The 24,245-nt window shown below is 34.9% G+C and overlaps 2 protein-coding genes across 8 annotated transcripts; one reads left to right on the plus strand and one right to left on the minus strand.

Moving 5' to 3' along the window:
- Nucleotides 1-400: 400 nt before the first annotated feature.
- Nucleotides 401-12,891, minus strand: LOC147392960 (uncharacterized). 7 transcript variants are annotated; one of them, XM_086456501.1, is made up of 10 exons: nt 12,438-12,891; nt 5,334-5,565; nt 5,194-5,258; nt 5,081-5,110; nt 4,863-4,927; nt 4,116-4,202; nt 3,906-4,036; nt 2,917-3,022; nt 1,590-1,843; nt 401-892 (listed from the first exon to the last, which is right to left on the minus strand). In XM_086456501.1, the coding sequence occupies exons 1-10, from the start codon at nt 12,710-12,712 to the stop codon at nt 734-736; spliced, it is 1,404 nt and encodes a 467-aa protein (XP_086312627.1). In that variant the 5' UTR covers nt 12,713-12,891; the 3' UTR covers nt 401-733. The 7 variants fall into 7 exon arrangements, with proteins under 7 accessions (XP_086312627.1, XP_086312626.1, XP_086312629.1 ...); XM_086456500.1 differs by having other exon boundaries at nt 1,590-1,846; nt 12,438-12,885; XM_086456503.1 differs by having other exon boundaries at nt 401-923; nt 1,590-1,846; nt 12,438-12,885.
- Nucleotides 12,892-15,945: 3,054 nt separating this feature from the next.
- On the plus strand, nt 15,946-17,909 carry LOC147392961 (ribosomal RNA processing-like protein). The gene has a single exon (XM_086456361.1). The coding sequence runs from the start codon at nt 16,071-16,073 to the stop codon at nt 17,739-17,741; it is 1,671 nt and encodes a 556-aa protein (XP_086312487.1). The 5' UTR covers nt 15,946-16,070; the 3' UTR covers nt 17,742-17,909.
- The last annotated feature ends 6,336 nt before the right edge of the window (nt 17,910-24,245 follow it).

The following is a 24,245-nucleotide window of genomic DNA, read 5'->3' on the forward strand; positions in this document are numbered from 1 at the left end:
ACCATTGATAAAGTTATAATTTTATTAAAGAACTATTAATGGCACCCAAACTTTTACATATTAAACCCCAATTTAAAATATAGAAAACAAGTGAATGGTTGGAAATAAGCAAAAGTTGTAGTGCCAATACTTGCTATTATTGAAGAAGAAGAAGATTAAAACACTCCATTTAAACATTATAAAAGTTTGGTTTAAGCTATTACCTCAGCATTATAAACTACGAATAAGCGAGAGACAATGGATAAAAATCCTTTAAAACATCAAGAGGATATCAAAAAGATTTGTTGCCATGTGGTTTTTGCGGAGCCAGGTTGAAGTGTTGGTAGTCGAGAGATTCGACTGATTTTTTTTAACCAATCGGCAAGTAAAAAGAGTTATTAATGATACCAAACACTGAAGATCCAAAAAAGGAACGTGTTCCGCATGAATTTAGCCTTCACACAGCTTTTCCAAACGTAGTATACATAAGCACAAAGTGGGAATTCCCTACTTCGAGTTTGAATTATGAATTTGATAAAATCTGCCCCACGTTTAGTGTCGCCAGGGACGCCTCATTTACAAATTTTCTCCACTAAAATCCAGTGACTCATCTTCCCGTCAATCCCAAAGACTTGATTCCTTGAGCTGGTCCATCTGATGCTTTCACTACACCCTCATAAGAAACAAACTGAATGACTTTAACATGATCATGGTCTTCACAAGAAACCAAAGCAATACCGTCTCGAGGTCCATTTTAAAGTTCGACATAGGTTGTATAAATTAAGAAATTGGAGCGACCATTTGTTATGTTAAAGCTTCTCCCGTCTGCCAACAATAGGGACTTGTAAATCTTTCCGTTGGCCCTTATTATAGAGTGCAAGCTTGAGCTTGGCTGCATTTGTCGATGGCCCAACTACTATTTCAACAAAGTGCATGATAAATGGCTTAACACAACAAAGAATTTAAAAAATAAATATAAATAAACTATGGTCCAGAAAATAAATATAAATAAACTATGGTCCAGAAGAAAATGATGTAGATGATACTGTTTGAGAGCTGCTATTGGCACCCAATTTTTACTTATTACACCCCAATTGAAAAAAAGAAAAAAAAATCAGTGAAAGATCGAGAATAAGTAAAATTGGGGTGCCAATAGAAACTCTCTTTTTTTTGTGTGCTAGATTTCTATTTTTTGGGGTTTAAGATTTTTTATGAGCCTACTCATAAGTGTAAACAATTACTGAAATTATTTGAACAAGTGTTATAATGTTGAGCTAAAACCTTTGGAATATTTGAATAGTGTGCTTTAATCTTTAATTGGGTTGTGATAACTAATTTAAAACTTTGAGGTGTAATAAGTAAAAGTCAGGGTGCCAATAGCAAGTTTCATCGTATCCTCCCACCTTGATTTGAGAAGTTTAATCTTTAATGTAGTACTAGAGAACATGCCTTAATCTCAGTTTCGTTGCACATTGTGAATATTATTACTCTTCAACAATAAAGAATATTCCATGTTGTAGACATAATTCACATGAACCATGAAAAATAAATCATAATGTTTCACAAGGGAATACATGGAAAGAGTGTTCATTGTCAAGAGTTGCACGGACCTTGTTGTGGTCTCTCCCGCTGTTGTTGTAATGAAACTCATTTATCCATGTATCCAAAGAGGGATCGGACATAGTCTGATGGCTTGGAATTGTTCTCTTCCATATGAGATTAGCGTATTCTGGGTGATCAATAAAAGGATTTCTGTTGTGTTGGTAAAGCTGACATATTCTGTTGTTTCTCAACTGCTCTGCTCTTGATGGTGGATCAAGTTCATTCCATTTCAACAATGTTGAAAGTAGTCCCATCTCCCTGTCTTCTACAGAAATTATGTTTTTAAGTTCACCATCAATTCGTATATATATATATTTTTTTTGAGAAATAAACAAAGTTTCATTAAAGAAAAGATGGAGGTAGTGGTGACCTACCAAAAGCACAAACAAGGGAACCAAAAGCAACAACCACCAGAAACAAAGCAAACCATCTTAAACAAACCGAATCCCATCTGAAGAATAGATCCTCAAAGAAAATCCTCACAACAAATCCACAATAACCAAAATAATTTCTTGAATAGAATGCTCCTTCCCTTCAAAAATCTGGCAATTCCTCAGCTTTTTTATAGGCTTTGAAAAAGTTTATATCTTTACTATTATAATGAGAGAAAGCAGAGTAGAAGTGGTTTGACACCAAAATTTGTATTTTAAAAATGCCCCACCTTAACATTTAAATTTAATATAACCAAGGTCATTTTAGTCAATAACCTAGAAAATTGCAATGCCACATCCCTAAAATCACGTTGGTTAGTTTTAAAATTACAAAAAATAACATTTTTACAATAGAATCTTCAAAACCATCCTTTCATTAAAATTTTACTTATAAACAAACCCTTCAGAGTCATGTGCATTTGCACATGCCACCTTCTAGTAATCAGTAATGGAAGAAACAATTGTAGAACACTGAAACAAGTTCGTACATTGCTCAAAGACCGAGGTCAATGTAAAATAATTTATAATTGCGTTCTTCCACTTTAGAGACTAGAGAAATATTTATATGACATAAAATTTCCCAAAAGACAGACAGGAGAGGAGCACACAATCTAAAATACCTTCTCTTATATAATTGTCTAATTCATGTTTAGTTTTCTACCATTTATAATTGAGTTCTTCCACTTTAGAGACTAGAGAAATATTTATATGACATAAAATTTCCCAAAAGACAGACAGGAGAGCACAAAATCTAAAATACCTTCTCTTATATAATTGTCTAATTCATGTCTCTCTTATATAATTGTCTAATTCATGTTTAGTTTTCTACCATCTTTCTTGTCAAAATAGGATCTTTGATACAAAGGAATGAAAACTCATTCTACTAAAACTTCTAAGAACTCACCAGTGCTTGGTGAATCAGAAAGGTGAAGGTTGGGGCTCCCATCCGGCTGATTAAAGCCATAGCATACAGCCATGTACATTAATGCCCTTGCGACATCCCCCCTAACCTGTAAAGTCACATAACATGAAACTTTAAGTATAAAATAAAAATGCATAAAAAGAAATAAGGGCCCAAAGAGGGAATAAGAACGCACAAAACAGAATGCACTGAAAAAATCTGATAAAGAAAATCACATTTTTGCAAGGTCGGCACCATGTTTTGGGTCCATTTTGTAGATGGCACAAATTATGAAGTACACGTTGGGCACTGTCCAAACCAATGGAAACCCAACATACAGTTGTAATATATTGAGGAAAAAGACCCAACTGTGTATTGTGGTCCATCCAAACAGCCCCTACATGTTTTTGGAATGCTAGCTAGGAAGAAAAAAAAAAAACAAAACAAAACAAGAAAGGGACCATAAAAGCGAATCTCAACTTAGTCTGGCATTATTAAGTCAAACCCAAAGACGCCAAAGTATAGACCCCAAATTTCAGTTGATATTAGGCTAAAATACATAATACCTTCAGATAATTGGATGCTCTTATTAATAGACCTCATAACTGTTAACCAACCAACTACTCCGAAAGACTGATCTGTCGGAGAGGGGGAGAACTATGAATATAAGAGGGTCATGGAGGCTTAACTGGGGTATGACACCCGAGAGTGGAGGAAAATATACACTCAACACTCCCCCTCACCCATAAGGGTGGAAAGAACCAAACCCGTGACTCTGACACCATGTTAAGGATCAATTGCTCCAAAAGACTGATCTGTTGGAGAGGGGGAGAACTATGAATATAAGAAGGTCGCAGGCCTTAACTGGGGTATGACACCCGAGAGTGGAGAAAAATATACACTCAACAATAACAAGGTGTAGCATCGATCAACTTCTGGTAATAGAAAATTTTGTTCACTTTAAGATGATGTATAATATTAAAAGAATTGACCTGCAGAGGTGGTGCCCATTTCTGCTTGTCTGTTTCTGTGTCAAAAGCTGCTTCCTTATTTGCAGGCTTGAGACAGTCAGTTGAATTAGCAAGGCATTCTCCAAAGTACTTATTTCCCCTAGATGAATTTACTGCAAGAATTATCATCTATGTTCATTAAAAAAGAATTAAAAAAAAAAAAGAATAAAAAATTAAGTAGACACATCTTACCATTTTTATCAGCGGGGTGAATATTGTGTAAATCAGTAAGGGATGGACCAGCTTTTAGTCCATAAGAACGAGGCCATAGATGTTCTCCTGCAAATACATCAAATTGGTTATCTATACTCCTGTCTTGCAACAAATTGGCAACAAGTTTAACTCTTTTTATTTATATAAATGAATATTTGAAAAAGATGGAACAATAGTACATAATATCTACTAACTGCATGCAACCTCATGAACGATATTTCCAGTAGCATGCATAATACATAATGTAAACAACAAACAACCTTTCTCAATGGTCAAGCAGAATTCCCTAAAGACAATAAGAACCATAATAAACAAAGAGAATTGCTATTGGCACCGCAACTTCTACTTATTACACCTCAATTTCCTAAATTATTTATCACACCCCAATTAAAGATTAATACACACTCTTCGAACATTACTAAGGTTTGGCTCAAATTATAATCTCAACACTAAAACACTCGTTTAAACAATTTCCATGGTTGTTTAGAATTATGAGTAGGCTCATATACAATCCTAAAACTAGAAAAAGGAAATCTAGTAAGAAAAAAATGAGAGAGCTTCAATTGGCACCCCAACTTTTACTTATTATCTATCATTCACTTATTTTCTTTATTTTTTAATTGGGGAGTAATAAGTAAAAGTTGGGGTGCCAATAGTATCTCTTTAAACAAATAATAGAACAATTACTTCAATTACAACCATATCTTATTTGGATAACTAACTCACTGTTCCATCCTTCTGGTTTTCCTGCTAAGATCTTTGGGACAACTCTCAGGGAGTAAATTTCAACTCTGCACATAAGGAACAAAAGTGAAACCACAGGTGTGAAGCAACGTTTTACAACCCAGATCTGACCAGCCAGTTGAACCATCCTCAAGAAATGGTGGATTTTGTAATTTATTTTAATTGTGCAGAAAGAAAAAAGATTGATTAAAAAAACTCGCCTGCTTGACCAACTGGTTGAACCAGTAAACCTGTCCACTTCAATCATTCATTGACGAGTCACTAGTTAAGATTGTGAAGGGACTAAATCAAATAACTAGAACCGAAGACTTACACATCTGATGAAGCTTCTGGGTGTTCAACATCAGCTGCATCGAGAATCTTGAGTGCTTCCCACACCTGTTTTGCCAGATTTTTAATCACCTTTCAAACTAATACAACACGGAAGTAAAATGTGGGATTGAATTGAGGCACCTTTTTGTAAGACAAGGAGTGATGTGTGGAGATGATTGAGTTCAATTCTTTCATTAATGCTTCACCTTCCTTATGTTCGACAGAGGCATAGTAACTCGAAACATCATCACAAGCATATCTAGGTGAAAAGGCTGGATCACCATGGGCCTCTCCACCAAGAGTGAGGATGGACAAGTAAAAGGAAATAAACCCAGAAGCCCATCTCCTTGAAGAGCTAAAGTATCTTAACAACCTGCAAATCCATGAGTGCCCATTTTTCATGCAAAATATACATTTAAAATGTGTTTCAAAAGAAAGAAAAAAATTGGAGTGAAACAACTTTTAGATCAGAAATTATATGACACTTTTATAATGATCATTGGTTCCAAACTTGTTAAAACACCATCGTTCTGAATTTGAAACCATTAGTCTTTCAAACTAAAATGTGAAAATAATCTTTGGATAAAAACTATTATAATAGCCACTATATTGAAAACAATAGGCTGTTAATCATGGTAAGTTATGTAACAAATAAAAAAATGGGAGCGGGGGTTGCCATTATAAATAATGGCCGTATTATAACGATGTAATTTAACTGCTTTTTACCAAAAGTAAAATAGATAGAGTCAATGATTTTATATGAGAAACTAAGGAACTAAATCGCTAGTTACTGCTATTTTTCAGTTGTCTGTTGAGGATTAAGCTTGACTACTATCATCTCCTAATTATTGGCCACAAATCTCTCTTTCCTAGCAATATATTGTCAGAGTATCACATATTAGAGAAGATCCTTGTGTGAAGCACCAGATCAACCCCTTGTAAAACATCATATCAACCCTTGTGTGAATCACTAGATTCAACTCCTTGTGAAGCATCATATCAACCCCTTAAAGCACCAGACAATCATCCCACTATTCTTGCTGGAACCACTCCCTTGAAATCCTCACAAGATTCTTTTGTAACATTCTATATAATAGATTGAGAGAACACTCCAAAAATAAGTTTGGGGATTGAATACATCAATTAATATTCTCCGCTTGTTTTATTTTATGGTATCAGAGTTGCTTGTCCAGCGACCAAGATCAACCTCTTACTCAAATTTCTTGCTTCTCCCTCTCTTTGTGTGTTCATATGAAGGCCTTAGATTTATTTATTTTTTTGTCAAAGGAGAACCAAGCCTCATTTCGACTTCTCAATCTTATGGAATCAACAACAAACACAGGCCCCATTTCGGCTTATCAATATGTTGGGATCGTGGTACCCAACTTATCTCATGTTATTTCAATCAAACTTGATCGAAGTAATTACGTTTTATGGCTTGCTCAATTTTGGCCAATTCTACGGAACACAAATCTAATGGGTTTTGTTGAAGGAACAAAACCATGTCCAGCACAATTTAATATTGATTCGGAGGGTAAATCAACTATTAATTCAAGTTATCTTGAATGGCAACAACAAGACCAAACCATTCTCAGTTGGATTAACGCATCTTTAACTCCAATGGTGCTCTCCATAGTGGGTCGATTAACCACATCACAAGCAGTTTGGCCTTCACTTGAGAAATGTTATGCTTCGCAGTTCCGCACTTGCATTCTTCAATTGAAAAATCAGTTACAAAATACTAGAAAAGACGATATGTTCAGCTCTAATACCATCAAATAAAACAAGAGAAGAATATTAATTGATGTATTCAATCCCCAAACTTATCTTTGGAGTGTTCTCTCAATCTATTATATAGAATGTTACAAAAGAATCTTGTGAGGATTTCAAGGGATTACAATAATATTAAAGAAGTAATTCAAGTAAGAATAAAGGGAGGATTTCAAGGGAGTGATTCCAACAAGAATAGTAAGATGATTGCCTGGTGATTTAAGGGGTTGATATGGTGCTTAACAATGAGTTGATTTAGTCCTTCACACAAGGGTTGATATGGTGCTTCACAAGAAGTTGATTTTTAGTGCTTCGTACAAGAAAAACACATTGTTTTGAACGAAACAAGAAGTTGATCTGAGAAAAATACATTGTTTTGAACAAAATTGTAACTTATTTTGATTATAAGGACGAAGATAAGGAAAACAAGCACACCCAAAGATACAAAGAATATTATACTTGGGAGAGCATTAAAAATGTCTCTCAGAGAGAAACATGATCCAAAACCTTGGTAGGGAGTCGATTTATCAAATACACAGCAGTATTAAAAGCTTCGACCCAATAGTCACGAGGTACGTTGGCATGAGCCAAAAGAGTAAGGCTGGTGTTAACGATATGTCAATGTTTACACTCAGCCACTCCATTTTGTTCAGATTATCTAGAAGATTTGGGCTTTGTTGTGTCTAAAGCTGATTATTCATTGTTTATCTATCATTGCAATGACGTAATAATCTTGTTATTAATTTATGTTGATGACATTCTTTTCACCGGTAACAATGAGAAACATTTACTATGGCTTATTGTTGATCTAGGGCGGTTGTTTTCTATGAAAGACCTTGGACAACTGCATTACTTTCTTGGTCTAAAGGCTGATTTCACTCCTAAATGCCTCTATTTAACTCAATCCAAGTATACCCTTGATTTCCTCCATCACACCAAAATGGATGGTGCAAAACCTTATGGATCTCTTGCTCTTAGCGGTAAGATAATGGCTTCAACAAATGGTGATCCTCTTCCAGATACTACTGAATATCAAATTGTGATGGGGGCTCTTCAATATTTGACTTTAACTCGTCTAAACATATCTTACTCAATTAATCAACTGTGTCAATACATGCATCATCCTACCACTACTCATTGGATTGCAGTCAAACGTGTCTTGCGATACATTAAAGGTACTTATGATCATGGCCTCTTCTTTCAACCTAGATCGTTAAACCTAGAAGCCTATTCCAATATTGATTACGTTGGTAGCTCTGATGATCGACAATCTACTAGTGGTTATTGTATTTTTCTTGGATCTAATATCATTTCGTGGAGTGCTAAAAAGCAGCTCACTGTATCATGGTCTAGCGAGGAGTCCAAATATCGTCAACTTGCCCGAACTGCAACTGAGATCTCCTGGTTTCAATCTTTATTCAAAGATCTATGACATTATTTGTCAACTCCCAGTATTTGGTGTGATAACATCAGTTCAATTATCTCTTGCCTCCAATCCTGTCCATCATACACACACAAAACATTTAGAGGTCGATTATCATTATGTTCGAGAGAACATTGTTCAAAAAGAACTTGATGTTCAATATATCGGCATTGAGAATCAGGTAGCTGACATTTTCACCAAAGGTCCCTCTATTATTCGATTTCAAAAATTAAAAGACTAGTTAATGGTTCGTCAACGGCCCATCAGCTTGCGAGGGTGTATTCGAGAAGATCCTTGTGTGAAGCACTAGATCAACCCTAGTATGAAGCACTAAATCAACTCCTTGTAAAGCACCATATCAACCCTTCAAAGTACCAGACAATCATCCCACTATTATTTTTGGAACCATTCTTTTGAAATCCTCCTTTTATTCTTGCTTGAATTACTTTTTTAATATTATTGTAATCCCTTGAAATGCTCACAAGATTATTTTGTAACATTCTATATAATAGATTGAGAGAACACTCCAAAGATAAGTTTAGAGATTGAATACTGATATTAATATTCTCCTCTTGCTTTATTTTATCACATAGGAAGTGTAGGAAACTTTTTGGATCTCCCACTCTCCTCAAGATCTGCATTGCTAGTGATGCTTTGATCCTCGAATTGCGTGTTGACTTTTAAATTTTCTTTGGTCTTCTTCTCTGACTGGACTTAGTCTTTCCAATCGTCTTCTTCGTTAGTCTCACTTGAAAAGACACCGGTGTGGTGTCGGCCAAGGGGTCTCTGATGATTAAGTTAGAACTTGAGAAAATGCAGGGCAAAGAGAAGAAATTTAGAGGTAGTGTAGTATTGTGTGTTCTCACTTATCTTAGAGTGGGAAAAGTATCTCTATTTATAGAATTGGCTCATTAACTCAAAGCATCTAACCTCTTCCCATAATTTTTATCATTAATGACCCATGATGTCATTATGAACTGAATGACACACTCTCATCTCATAATGGCTTTAAAGCACCACTATCTAGGCTTATAATGGTCTTAAAGCTCCACTCTCTTGGCTTTTGTAACTGACAAGAGAAGTGACTTTTACTCTGTTGCCAATCCAATTCGGTAACTGTTCAATTCCTCGAGTTGACGCAATAAAGTTATGTGTCTGCAACTCTGCAGGGTGCCATGTGTGTTTTACCTTAGTGGTAGAGCATATTGTAATGACCTATACTACTTGGGTAGCTTTATGGTGACTAGTTATTGTACTTTGCTATGTTCTTACTCGAGTAGCTTCACACAATTCACTTAATGTATCAATATCCTTATGATAATTCCCAAAAATAGGTGTAGTAGTAATAATAGTAGTAGTAACAACTACTGAGCAAGAGCAGGAGAAGAAGAAGAAGAAGAAATAGTAGCAATAGGTACTAAGCAGAGCAAGAGAAGAAGTAGTAGTAGTTGTAGTAGCATAAGCTGTTGAGCACAAGCAAGAGAAGAAGAAGAAGAAGAAGTAGCAGCAGTAGTAGCTGTTAACTAGGAGTAGGAGAAGAAGTAGCAGTAGCAGCAACAGCATAAGTTGTTGAGCAGGAGAAGAAGTAGCAGTAGTAGTAGCTGTTGTTGTTGATAGAACTTGGTAAAATCACTTTAGTATTTGAGAGAAGGATCAGATGATGTAGCAAGGGATCGTCTCCTTGAGGAGGCCGAACCTCTTTCGGATGAAATAACAAGGGATCGGCTCCTTGAGGAGGCCGAACCTCTTTCGGATGAAATAGTAAGGGGTCAGCTCCTTGAGGAATCCGGACCTCATTGGGGTTGGACGGTTTGAAGGAGTCAACTCCAATAGGGAGGCCGAACCTCCTTGAGGTTTGGAAGAGTAAAGGGGTCGGCTCCAATAAGGAGGCCGAACCTCCTTGAGGTTGAGAAGGGGTGAAAGGGTCGGCCAATATAAAGGTCGAACCACCTTGGGCCATCATTAAAGGATTAAATCCCTTTTGGCCGAACCGATTAGGGTATGAGTCAGAACCATAGTAATTGGTTAATCGGGTTGAACCGGATCCAAATGCCTTGATTTGGCAACTTTACTAATCCCAATAAGCATGATTTTTTTGGTTCCTATAGGAAGCAACCACAATATGTCAAAATCCAAATCTTAATATCTAATGATTTGATCAAAGTCTTGAAATATGATTGGGTGTATCACAGTATACCTTTTTACAATGCTTCCTATATGATACTCTAACATGCATATGTCTCGTCTACGACACCTTGAAGGGGTGCCGGCTCACAAATGCTTCTTCCTTCCTTGTTCAAGATTGGGAAAACAAGACAAGAGCAGCTAACATTGTCGATTCATTTGTGTTAGTCCAACAACCGCCTATCGGGAGCATGGGCATAGGGATAATATTTTAGAAAATCCACCCCTATGTCAAGTCATTATCAACATGAAAATCATGGTCACTTAAAGTTTGTACATTCTACATTACAAATCTTACTAAAAAGCTGTCTTAAATTAATGGTTGAAATAAATAGTCCAGATTCTTCAAATTCAAGTCAAATTTTAGTGAAATAAAGTATGTTTGAATGGATTAAAATTTTGTGAGGATGACCTTCAAGGAATGAACAATATCAAATAGAACCTGGAATTTTTTTAGAGAACTCACACATTGGACACTTAAAAATAAGAAGTGTAGTGATTTCCATCGCCCCCCTCTGACACACACCCCATCACAGAACCGTAGATCAGTTGCCTCGGGATACGCATAACCATAAAATTTTCTTGTGTTTCTCGAGGCAAATGATCTACGATTCTGTCATGAGCGCGTAGGGAGGCATCATATTATCACGTCGTTATAAACTAACTTAGTTGGACATTAACAAGGCAGTGCTCAAAGAATCATAGATTCCTTTTCTCGAGATACGGAATCAATGGTTCAAACTTTGAACCACTGGTTTTTGTGAACCATTATAAAAGATAAAATAAAAACATTGAAATATTTTATTGAATGTTTAGGAAAAATAATGATTGTTTTTGGTGGCCCCCCCCCCCCCCCCCCCCGCGGTTACAAGAGCGGATCCTCTGTAGTGCGTTTTCCCTGTAGTGATATTAAACGACCCCCCCCCCCCCCCCCCCGGTTACAGGAGCGGATCCTCTGTAGTGCGTTTTCCTTGTAGTGATATTAAACGATTGAGGGACAGTCACGTCACATAGTCACAAAATCTGTTTCGTTAAAAAAATTGGAGAACGTGAACCGTCCATCTTCAAAGCCTTCATTGGACTCAAAGAATTCTATTTTTTTCAACAAAAAAAAATTTTCAAATCTGATCTACACCATAATCCATGCAAAGCTGAGTTGTCTGATTTTATTTACAAGATTTCAATTTCTACTAGTTAAAAAAACAGGGTACGGAAAACTCACTGAAGACTATAGAGGATCGACTCCCCCCGGTACATGTGGAAAGGGGTGACATGTGTACCCCATGGGACTAGTGCGGTAACCTAAGAGGTACAGGAACCCAAGGTATAATAATAAATAATAAAAATTAAAAAATTAAAAAATTAAGGCGGTTTTACCAAAACAGTAGACTATTCATTTTAATTCCGAAAATATTAAATCACCGTTTTACTATTTATAGAGCGCAATTTTTTTTTAGTGTAATTAAATCACTGTTTTTTATCCATTTAATGAAATTAAAGAGAAGAAATATTTAATCATTTATAAAATAGGAATGTTTGTTCCACTTTAATCAAAATGGTAATTTACCATTCTGGAATTAAAATGAATAGTCTGCATTACTGTTTTGAGGAATTTCCCCCAAAATTAAAATATTTACCATGAAAATATTATTTAATTATCAAATCTTAACAATACAAAATAGTATATTTTTATGAAAATAGAAGAACTTAATTTACGGAAGTGCCCATTAATTATACTTTTAAATTACTAAATAATTTAAATAGATTCGGTTCTTATATATAACAATTAACAATGGGTGAGGCATTTCATCGAACAGGTGTATTGCATTTGAAAATTGAAAGGTAGAGAGCTTAGAGAAAAGTCTCACCGCACACATATATCATCCAGAATCGGATTCTTATAATCTTTGCTATTGTGATAAGAGATCGATTCGTAGACGGTTCCGGTTCGCTGTCTCACACGCCTAGCAGAATCGCTGTATAGCCACCGCCGACTCGTTGGTAGAACGGACGAGTTTGAGTCAAGCATTTTGTGACTCGGGATATAACAAATGGTGAGACTGGGTTTATTTGTACGTGTCGTCCCCTGATAGGTGAACCCCCACCTGTTATGGTGGACAGTAACCAGTGAGGTAGACTCCATCTCATTCTCCACCAATGTTCCACAGTTTTCAATTCGAGATCGAGTGGAGTGAAATATATATTTCCTAGGGATTTGGTTATGGTTTCCCGGGGTGGGCAACCGATTACCCAATGGATCATCGAAGGACCTGAAATTGATTAATTAGTTTTGGGTCGGATAAGGTAAGTATAGAAACAAAGTTTGGTTTCGATAAGGCTTCAATATGGTTCATTAGAATATATTTGAAAAAAAAAAACCATGCTAGAGTGACCTCAGAAGAGGACACCTTGACGTGGTGGCTTGTATGTCTGTAAATGCATTTTGCTCGTATCTAAAAAAAGATGGATTTATGGGCATGCATGGGCCACCATGTCAAGATGTTCCCCGGGTGTCCCAACTGAGGTCACTCTAGCATTAAGAAAAAAAAATTTGATAAGTATAAGATATCATTAAAAGGAAAAAAAAAAAAAAAAATTATACAAGAGAGGTTGAAGAGTCCCCCATGCAATAAGTAGAGTCTTCCAAGCAAGAAGTAGAACAAACAAGAAAAAACACAATAGTTAGAAGATACAAAGTTACAAATAGCACAAACGGTTCATCATCTTATGGGATCTTGCCAAAACCCATCATCTTTGGCTTTAACCTCCCATAAAATATTGTCTTCTTGAGATTTGCATGTTGAAGAAAATAAATTTTTGAGGGTGAAGGGTTAAAAAAGCTATCATATTCCTTCATTAATAGATAAGTTGTCAATAAAATTGATTAGTCACTTATTTGGAGAGTTTTATGGATTCTTGAAAAAAAAATCTAAGAGTTTTGTGACTATACCAATAAGAATTGAGTTATTTTAGGTGCCTAACTAGTGGATATGTTTTATTTATAATATTGTTTTTTTAATAAAGTTACTAATCTAATATTAATCAATAGGTATCAAGAAGTAAATTTACTTAATATTCTCTTAAAATTCTTTAACTAGAGTTTTTAATTGTTATCATTATTATTTTTACTTTTCTACACATATATGTCCATTTATTTTCAGTTGCAGCTACAAGCAAATACTCTATATTATAATATTTCTAAGTTTTCTTCTCAAAAGTTTGATTTTCATGAAGAATTCATTGCTATTATCAACTATTAAGTGAGGAATAAGTATAACAAAAAATAAAATAAAAAATTAATTCAAAAATATTTATCTATCTTATTGGGAATCCTTCTCCTGCTTTTTTCTCATTAAAAAATAATTGGTCATGGGGGTAATTTCCTTGAGATCCTTTAGCCCCTCTCATCAAAGTAACCTCCAATTGATGCTCTCGTCAATTTTCCAATAAAAATATTTCGACACTCAAATCAGAGTCCAATTTGACATAAGTATTGACTTAGGTTTAGAAAAGTTGTGTACCTTTGTCTTTGGTTCAATCCCTATCGATAGATTCTTCCTAGAATCCCTCTAGATTGGGGCTTTTCCATCGAAGTCTATCCATAACTGGAAATTTCTTATTTAGGACCCCCTTCCTAATTGAGCAAGATTTGGAGTTATCCTCACACTATGTGTGGATTGTTAAAATACGCTTCTATGTTGTCAGAGATGTCCTCCTTGATTCTCAAAGGTTGTTACGTATCTGATGTAAGACATCTACAATTCTAGTTAGAATTTTAAATAGGTTTCTAATTTTGATATAATTTGTTTATATTTTTTTGATTCTACTAAGATTTATATGTTTCTAATCCTATTAAGATTTATACTTTATTATTACTTTAGAAGTATTATTCCTTATTTAGTTTTTATTTTTATTGTTTAGGTTATAATCTTAATTGAATTATAATATGTTTAAAAAGTTAGTAATGTGTTATAGATAGACTAGGAAAGTTATTATTTAGTATTTTAGAATGTTTCTATAATAAAGAGTCTCATAAACGAAATTCAACAATTGAATTCAAACATATTCAATTGTCTTTTCTCTTTTTATTATTTTTTAACTCTTTGCTTTATTTTTTTTCAAGTTATTACATGTTTATCTTAATATATTGATTCACACGCTTCTGCCATGTCAGAGTCCATTGAAGCGAGCATACGCACCTACAAGTTTTGAGAATTCACTCAAGTCCATATCTATATGAGGTGAGATTGTACTGTAAATTTCATTCGAGTTACATGATGACCATTTGCCTGGACTATGAGATGTCGGGATAATATCATGAATTCATATCACATATGAGATTTTACATCTTAGTAATTAGAGTAATACAATCTAACTCATTGGGTACCCTATGGATATAGGATACTTGTAGGGTCAGTCCAAAGATTTGATACTCAAAATCATAACCGATTAGAACTAGAACCAATTTTCTATTTAGGTTCTGATTCTAAGTATATGTGGAATTGACCCATTAACACCCTTACCTCTTAAATAAATATACTTTCCTCTTAAATTTTAGTTAAATGGTTTTTAAAAAAATTGTTTTATAGAACGATAAAACTTATCTCACTTCATAAAATATTTTAAGAATCATGATAATTTGACGCTCTTACCTCTTAAATAAATATACTTTCCTCTTAAATTTTAGTTAAATGGTTAAAAAAAAAATTTGTTTTATAGAACGATAAAACTTATCTCACTTCATAAAATATTTTAAGAATCATGATAATTTGACGCTCTTACCTCTTAAATAAATATACTTTCCTCTTAAATTTTAGTTAAATGGTTAAAAAAAATTGCTTTCTAAAATGATAAAACTGATCTCACTTCATAAAATATTTTAAGAATCATGAGAATCTGACGTTCTATTTTCCATATGCTCTTTATACGTTCCCTTCATAGAATTATAGATTCATTACTTCGGGATGTGCATGCACATACATTTTATAGTTTTGTACGATTTTATGAAAGGTGCATACAAAAAACGTACAAAAAATGAGCGTCAAATTATCACGACTCATATTTTTATTCTAAAAATGATTTTGAAATTAAAATGAATAGTCGACCATTTTGACAATATTCAAAATTTTCTCAATAGGTTTGGTAATTCCCCCACTTTTTAAATGATTAATTATATTATATCAAAGAAAACAAGGTGTTGTGACTCAATCATTCACCAAACTCTTTATAATAACAAATAACAATAAAAAAATTATAATTATTTAAACGTTTATTAATAATTAATAAATAATTAAAAACTGATATAAACGATTTGACTCGGCCGATCTGGGGCGAGAGTAACCGGGTTTTAAAACCACGCAATGAATCACAACCAGTAAACCCTAAATTTTATTTTTTCGAAGAACTCTTGCAGTCTCTTTTATTTCTAAAATTCGAAAATTACTGTGTCTGAGGATCTCAGATCGATCGAGAAGCTCGAAAACTAGGGTTTCTCTCTGTCAATGGCTGGTGCCCTAGGCGGGTCGTCTCTCGCAAAGCACCTCGCCTCCTGCAACAAAACCACAAGAGACAAAGCTCTTCGTCTCCTCAAAACATGGTTGCCGTCACAGCATCTAGTGTCCGACGAAGAAATGAAGAAGATCTGGAAAGGTCTCTTCTACTGCGTTTGGCATGCAGACAAGCAACCTGTCCAGATTGAGCTCATTAATCGCCTCTCTTCGTTACTTGTAAGCCTCGATCTCCCTCTCTCGATCCAATATTTCGAGGTTTTCTTGACCACAATGCGTCGTGAATGGAGTGGAATCGATTTCTTGAGGTTAGATAAGTTTTATCTCTTGATTCGTAGATTTCTTCATCATTTATTCCTTCTTTTGAAGAAGAATTCGTGGGATCTGGAGTTAACTACACGTCTGATGTGTGTTTTGGAAGAGAAAACGTTGTTGATTGTTGATAAGTATCCTGCGCAGGGTGTTAATTATCATATCTGTGAGGTTTTCTTGGAAGAACTCAAACAATTTCTTCCACTTAGGTTAGAAATTTTCGATGTTCTGTTAAAGCCTTTTTTTGCTGTGATGGAGAGGTCTTTGGATAAGGTTTTGTTGAACAAGATCAAATCTAGTATGTTTCTTTACTTGCTTAAACACGGAAAGAAGCTTTTGGAAATCAAGAAATCCGGAAATTCTGATGTTTCAGGTGCTGATGATGAAGTAGAGATTTTTGGATCATTGACCTTCGCATTAGCTTTTTCAACTAAATTCTTTAATTTAGGATCATCTTCCGATTGTGTTCAAGGAAATCGTAAAATCCTGTTTGGTTTACATGAAGATTTTCTTAAGTTGGAGAAGGATTTAGCTAATGCTGGTGTTGAGGTTTCAATTCCGAAAGTTAACGAGGATTCTGTGGACGAAGTTCCTGATTTGATTCCTATTCCCGAGTTGAAAGTCAGCGCAGCTGAAGTTTCTTCTGCAGTTTCGAATGGATCGATCGAAAAGCCTTCAAAGAAAAGCAAGAAAACAAAAAAAGCATCTGTTGGAACTAAGAAAATTAAGAAGAATAAGAAGGCGTCATCTGATTCCATAATTATGGAACTTAAAGATAAGATTGATGACAACGACGAAAATGTTTCTAATGGAAAGAATTTGCCTATTGTTAGCGAATCGGTTATTTTCGACGAATTTGTAATGTCAAATCTACAAATGCAGTTTGAAAAGGTTGCCGCTGAAGTTGGCATGGATGTTGATGGTTCAAACTCTTGTGTTTCACCTGTAACACCGATAAATGGTACCGTGTCGAAGAAGAGAAAGAGAGTGAAGAGTATTGATGGACAACAGGCTTCTCATAATTCGGGTCTGATTGGACAAAATGTTGTCGGAGGCAGTGCAATTGGGAAGAGTGGAGAGAAGAGCACTAAGAAAGTTAGGTTTTCTATGAAGAATAATTTGGTGTGGAAGCCTCACAGTCCTTTACCACCTCAAGATTTGAGGTTACCACCATCGGCTACACCTAGAGGTAGTGCCCTTAAGAAGGGTATACCCCCCGGTCCAATTAGGGAGACTCCTGTGGCAAAAAAGGTGAAGCGAAAAGCTAGTTCTGTGAAGAAAGCGCGGAAAGGTGCAAAGAGTGTGTCTCCGGCTGTTAAACGTCTGCGGAAGTTGCGAGCCATTTCTGTTTAATTAAAGTATGGTTATCGGGATTACTTTTTAATGCTTTGTGTTGCTTTATTGTTATCTTTTACTCCTCAAACAGTTCAGTTGTTCATTAGCTTTTGCTATTTTCTTTGTAATTGTGGGGAAAATTTTCTGTTTGATTGATGTTACATCAAGAATGGTTCTTTCATGAAATCGGCAACACATGACACACTGAGTTAGCTATTTTGATTTTTGATTAACATTCTTTCAGGCTTCCCAGTTTTTTTTTTTTTTGTTGTTGTCTTTTTGGGTATTTTAGAAACACACCCTGTTAAATTGATGATATTGAGTTTACCCCCCTTGACCATAAGTCAAGGTTGCTTTTTTTTTTTCTTGATGATCTAACTGTAAAATTTTGATCTAGTAATTGAAGAATTTGAAGAGTATTTCGGAGAAAAAAAATCAAAATGTCACCGTTAAATCATCTAGAAAACACCATGTTGACTTCCACTCAAGGGATAAACCTAATCTTGCACTTTGCAAGGGGGTAGATCCAATATCACCAAGATTTTGGGACCATATTTCATTCATTTCTTTTTGGATGCTCTGATTTTCTGCCATTAAAAATATATATTTTGCAGATTTTGTTCTTCATTTTTATGTATATTATATGAATCACTATGCTCATATACGAACATTGCAGTGATAGTTTTATGTTTCAATTATGATGGTATAGTTTCAAGATACATTTCAATAGCTTACGGCCTTACACCTATGGATTAGATATTTTTATTATGTTGGATTGCAAGTATTTTGATCATTGTGGATGTTTCTCGTTTGGATCATTGAATGAAAGGATTTCTTTTTAGATAACAATTAAATGCCAATACTACAAAGAACATGAGCTACTACTTCATTGCGAAAGGACAATAGAGTCAAACCAGCCTAATGACACTCACATATGAGATAGTCACCTCTCTTCCTCAGGAACATGGAAGTTTCTGTAACATGTTGAATACATCCTACACCAAATTACTTGGCTGTATATACCTTACATAACCATTAGATGAAGAGAGCAGATGTCGTAGTGCTACAAAGTGGTCGCGAATCTCTGAAAAATAGTGTAAAATCAAGCAATAAGGCAAAGGTTCATCCCCCCCCCCAAAAAAAAAAAAAAAAAAACACCCAAATCCCCACCAACTCTCCATGCAGATAAGCAACAGATGGTAATTGTCAATGGCTGACCTAATTAAGAATGACCTTAACATGTGTCACTGGACTATGCAGTTATGAGATAATTAGATACTGACAAGGCATCTTTGTTGGGCGTATTATTAGGAACCCCTAGGAGCATTTGAGTAGTGACGAGCCTTCGATAGCTTTAGTTGTTTAAATATGTTACTTCTCTACCGAATAAAATAAAATAAAATAAAATATTGCCATGTTTCTCAGATGCGCCTTGGATATCTTAGAGCTACTTGGGGAGTGATAATTTTTTGGGATCTCTAATGAAATTTAGTTTCATGGGAACAACCATATCTTTCATTTGGTTGGATCACTTGAAGAATTTTCTCAAAATTCACTGATGTGTAATGGATTGTTTTGCAAGACGCTGGTGTCAGTTGCAAATATGTTTAATAAAAATAAAAATTAGGGGTTTTGAACTATGTATTAGGTCTCATTATATGTTAGAGAGAGTACAAGGTGGGATTTTTTGAACCAAGATCGAATTTGTGGAATGTGAATTTAGTATTGAGACACCAATGATGAGGAATGTCCTACAAATTGACGGTCTAAAAATACCCTGAAGTGACTACTTCCATTATCTCAGGTCTTGTACAACATTAGGATGGAGAGATTGAGGAAGACGTGCATGTAAAATCATAGCTGGATGTTTAGAGTGGAGGTGTGCTTTTGGAGTTCTATTTGACAAATGCATATCAATCAAATTGAAAGACATTTTATGAAACGATGATAAGATCAACTATGCTTTATGGAGTTGTGGGAGGTCAAAAAGCATCATGTTTATAAATTGAGCGTTGTAGAGATGATGATATTGAAATTGATGCGTGGAAAGACTAGGAAAGATAAATTTAAGAATTAATACATTCAAAAAATGTATGAGTAGCTCCAATAGGTGATAAACTAAAAGAAAGTCGACTGAGATGGTTTAGGCATGTTCAACCAACACCAATTGCAACCCTAGTTAGAAGAAACATTCAAGTTGAAGGTTCTAAAAGAGAGGAGGAACGCTGGTAGGCAATGATAGAGGGTTCATTCTCCATGAAGTCAGTCTTGGTTGGTACCCTATATCATTGCCTATTGGGCGTTTGATTCCTTCAGGAGAATGGATACCTTCATTCAGATGGCTGTATTGGAGAAAATACTAATGTTAGATTGTTTCATTCACAGTGATGATTCTCTCTAATAAGGTTTCTATTTGCCGAAAGAAAGGATAGAATGTGACACCACATTCATTCATTGCTCAAAATATCTTTGTACTACCCCCTGTGATATGTGGGTTCTAACTTTTGAGATGCGATAGATCGACCTCTAGAATGGTTGGATTTGGCAATAGTAAGGCATTGAGGAAAGTTGTCTAATATGAAATTTAAGGGAAGAATCAGTCATCTAAGGCTATTTTTTGGGTTATTAAGAAGTTTGTGTTGGAATGGTTAAAGCTTATCTTCAATGCAAGTTCTTAAGGTTGCTGGGGCTGTGGGATTTGGAGGTGTCTTTGGTAGTGATATCCTAGGGTCTTTGTATGGTTGCAGGGAATTTGTTTTCAAGGGAATATGAATTCCTTGGGAAGATAATTATATTAAAATGCATTTCATGTGAAAATGAATACCACCATTTGTTTGCAACTTGGAAATGTCAAAAAAGAGTTTATTTTTAGCATCGGTGGGGGGATAGCTCCAGAGAATAACATTCCGAGTTGGGAAAATCATTTTCTTAGGTAGGTGTTGGGGTGGGAAAACATTTTTGCCTAGGGTTGGAAAATCACTTTGGGTGGGAAAATGAATTTCAGGGAAAATCATACAATTGAAAATTGCATTTTCGAATCCATTTTACACATGCAATCATACAGACCCTAAAGTTTTTACCCATGCGCAGTGGTGTTATGGGCTCTATTGAGCAAAAGTGTTCACTTGCATATGACATTCCCGTATCCATGATTCAAAGTTTCTTGGTGTTTCAGAATGTTTTAATGAACATTTTGGTTTCAGCTGAGACTTGATTTCAGGAGTGTCTTGGGTATGCAATTGCATCTCCAATGTATTATGAGCTCTGACTTGTATTCTAGTGTTTGTTCTCAATCAAACTTTTGGCTGTTTGGCATTACGCTGCGATCATATGCTGCAGTATAATTTGGCATGAAAATCGGATGTGTTATTGACCCTAAATGTGTGCCATCTTACAACAATCCATGAATGAATATAGGTGTGCTAGCCAAATCTTTGGGATAAGGTTTTGATGACGATGGATAACTAAACAACAAGCTGGGTTAGTATCTAAAAGCTCTAAAAAGGCCAGAGGAGAGCCAAGAATGGTTATTTGATTGATATAGTAACAAAAGATGTACGATTTTAGATAGAGTCAAACAGTGAATTAGGATTCATGTTGCAGATTGCAATATTAGGAGGAGTATTCGTTAATTTGGACCTTAACGAGGTCTAGTATAAGACAGCTACGTATAGGGCTGTCAATGGGTGAGTTCTGGCTTGATTGAGCCCTATACCTACAGGTCTAAGCATGGTATTAAATTTCAACATATTTCCACGAAATATACCGAAATATTTTCATTTCCACAAGTTCCGACACAAAATTTAACCGACAGTTTCTTTTTGTATATATTTCAGTAGAAATCACTATTTATTTCACGAAATATTTCGATGAATAGTGAACTTCGACCGAAATTATCAAACCTTAGGTTTAAAAATGCAATATTTCGATGAATAGTAAATTTCAACCGAAATATTCTTTTTTTGAAAAAATCTATAATTGTTTTATAAAGAACTTATAAATTACACGTAGTATTTACTAATTACTAATAAAAAATTGCATATAACATTCATTTATTAATATAAATGAATTATTTTTAATTAGTTATCTATATCATCTTATTTTAATATATTCTAAGCATATTAATACATTTATATAAGCATGCATACAGTCAACCATGTTTTGATTAGTTGGATACATTAGCAATTTATTCATATACTTATTAAAAAAATAAAAGAAATATAATAATGCATGAATGCAATACTTAATAATTTCTTCGATTAATTGGATACATCGCACACCCTGACATGAAAGTGTTTGGGAACCATAGATACTAGTGAAAAAACTTCTATGATTCCTATCCACTTTCACGTCAAGGTGTGCGCTATGAGGTCCAATCTTGAGGACACTCCAGCACGACTCTTCTCAAAATCCTTATGTTTGTTACTTGTATTCTCTTTGGTGGTATTATATTAGCAGAATGGATTGTTATACTAGGAGTGTCTTTGCAGGTCAAGATTTGGCTAACTTTTTTATAATTTTCATACTTTTCTGTTAGGTACATTCCACCTTTGTTGGTTTGGCTTCTATGAGGGAATTTTTCAATTTTTTCTAAGAGGAATTGAGTCAGAGATTGTAACCCTGGTTTTCATGGAAATAGCAAAAAGATCTCATCGTCGTTCATGAACATGCATTCTTGCTGAAACACGTAAATGTGTTCTTTCTTTAATGTGAGGACTTGAAAATGAGGATTGGACGACACTGCCACTCTTCGCCTTTCTGGTTTGCTTCCAATACGTCACGTTCAACAGTTTATGCACATCGATGAAGCAGTGACGAGAATTCAATGAAAGCAATCCTTTGATTCTCCATCATTGATTCCACAGCATAATACCCATCAACCAGGTTATAGTTCAAACGGAGAGCTATAAGAAAGTACGCAATTCATGTCGACAATATTGAATGTAAGATCAATTAGATGAACTTGACTCCTCTTTTGTCTTTCATGGTTGAAGTGGGGTTACCTTATTTTTCTCCAACATATAACATATCACCTTCTTCAATGGTCGTCAATAATTCACCAAACCCCAATGGATTGGCCTAGTGGCAAGATGAGCCTTAATAAGCTCCTCAAGATGGGTAGGTTAACCACACGAAACAATGAATTCCTTGGGGCCAGTTTCCAGGGTTTGGTTGACCGTTGACTCAATCAGTTGCACGTAGGACTTTTCGAGGAGGTGGTGCATGTGAGATATTCACGATAAGAAAAAAAAAAAAGATGAAAATAGTAAAAACAGATATGAACTCACTTTCAATAACATAAGACTTGACTTTAGACAAAGTGCGAACAATGGAAAATTCATTTAACTTGGTAAATTTTTTTCTTTCTCACTGCACCCTCAAATCCTTTCAATCATTAAGATTGATGATTCAAATAATTGAGATCAACATTTGATCCAATTGTTGAGATTGACAATTACAATTGTCGAGGTCAATGATTATGAATTCGTCAATCTCGATTTGAATGTTTGATCTCAATGATTTGAATCATCGGTATGGAGAAGTAAACTATTTTAATGGGTTGTTAAGCCACCACCGGAAGGTAAAGGTGCATTTAGAAAGAAGTCCCTACTACAGGGTCCATTAAGTTATTTCCCTCAAAAGTAACAAAGTTCATATTCGGTAAGGGTTTAATTCAGTTATTTTTAATAAATTGCCGAAAGTTTTGTAAAATTTTGGAAATTAAATCAAATTTGTTTTGGGATTTCTTAAAATTTTGAAGATAGAGGATAAAAATGTTGACATATTCCATGATTAATAAAAAAATCATTGATTTGTTGATTTAATTAGATAACCCCTAATATAGATAATTTTACAAATTTTGTAAAAAATTCGGAGAATTTTGTGAATATGCGAAAAACAAAGAAGTTCTTTAGAGGTTGGGAGGTGAAGTTTAGACTTCACACGGACTCAAAGAAAGAAGGGAAAAATTACTTAATAGATCTATTTGAGTTTTTTTTTTTTTTTTCTGCTTGATAGTCCCTAATTTTTGGGTGGTAGCTTGATAGTCCATTTAGTAAATATTTTCTTTCTTGATGATCCTTCAACCTCATCTCTCGTTATAATATTTTTGAAATATCCAAACTACCATTTCTCCCATTTTTTTTTAGATACCTAGGTTTTCCAATAGCAATTGCAATTATTTCCATCAAATTTTCATCGTGAATGGCAATGGGAGCTTTAGATTTCGAGACAAGTTATGGATACCTTCAAATAATCAGTTAATGACAGATATACTAAGTGAGGCACATCGATTGAGATACTCGATCCATCCAGGAGCTAGGAAGCTGTACAAGAATCTTTAGAGACATTTTTGGTGGTCAGGTATGAGGAGGGACGTTAAAGATTTTGTGAGCAAGTGTTTGACTTGTCAGCAAGTCAAAGCGGAATACCAACTGTAGACACGGGATTTCGCCATTACGATGACCACATCTACAATGGTTTGGAGTCGCCACCATTCATTTTTGTAAGTGGGTGTAAATG

Source organism: Akebia trifoliata, chromosome 10, assembly GCF_017979445.1.
Source record: "Akebia trifoliata isolate Shusen 1 chromosome 10, ASM1797944v1, whole genome shotgun sequence".
NCBI classification, from domain to species: Eukaryota; Viridiplantae; Streptophyta; class Magnoliopsida; order Ranunculales; family Lardizabalaceae; genus Akebia; species Akebia trifoliata.

Excerpts from the sequence above, each read along its gene's own strand:
- LOC147392960 (XM_086456500.1), bottom strand. The coding sequence starts at position 12,712 with ATGGAGTCTACCTCACTGGTTACTGTCCACCATAACAGGTGGGGGTTC. Across the intron at positions 5,259-5,333 it reads ACTCCTTGTCTTACAAAAAG|GTGTGGGAAGCACTCAAGAT; the intron begins GTGCCTCAATTC and ends CTGGCAAAACAG. Across the intron at positions 3,023-3,905 it reads AATGGGCACCACCTCTGCAG|GTTAGGGGGGATGTCGCAAG; the intron begins GTCAATTCTTTT and ends GTGACTTTACAG.
- LOC147392961 (XM_086456361.1), top strand. The coding sequence starts at position 16,071 with ATGGCTGGTGCCCTAGGCGGGTCGTCTCTCGCAAAGCACCTCGCCTCC.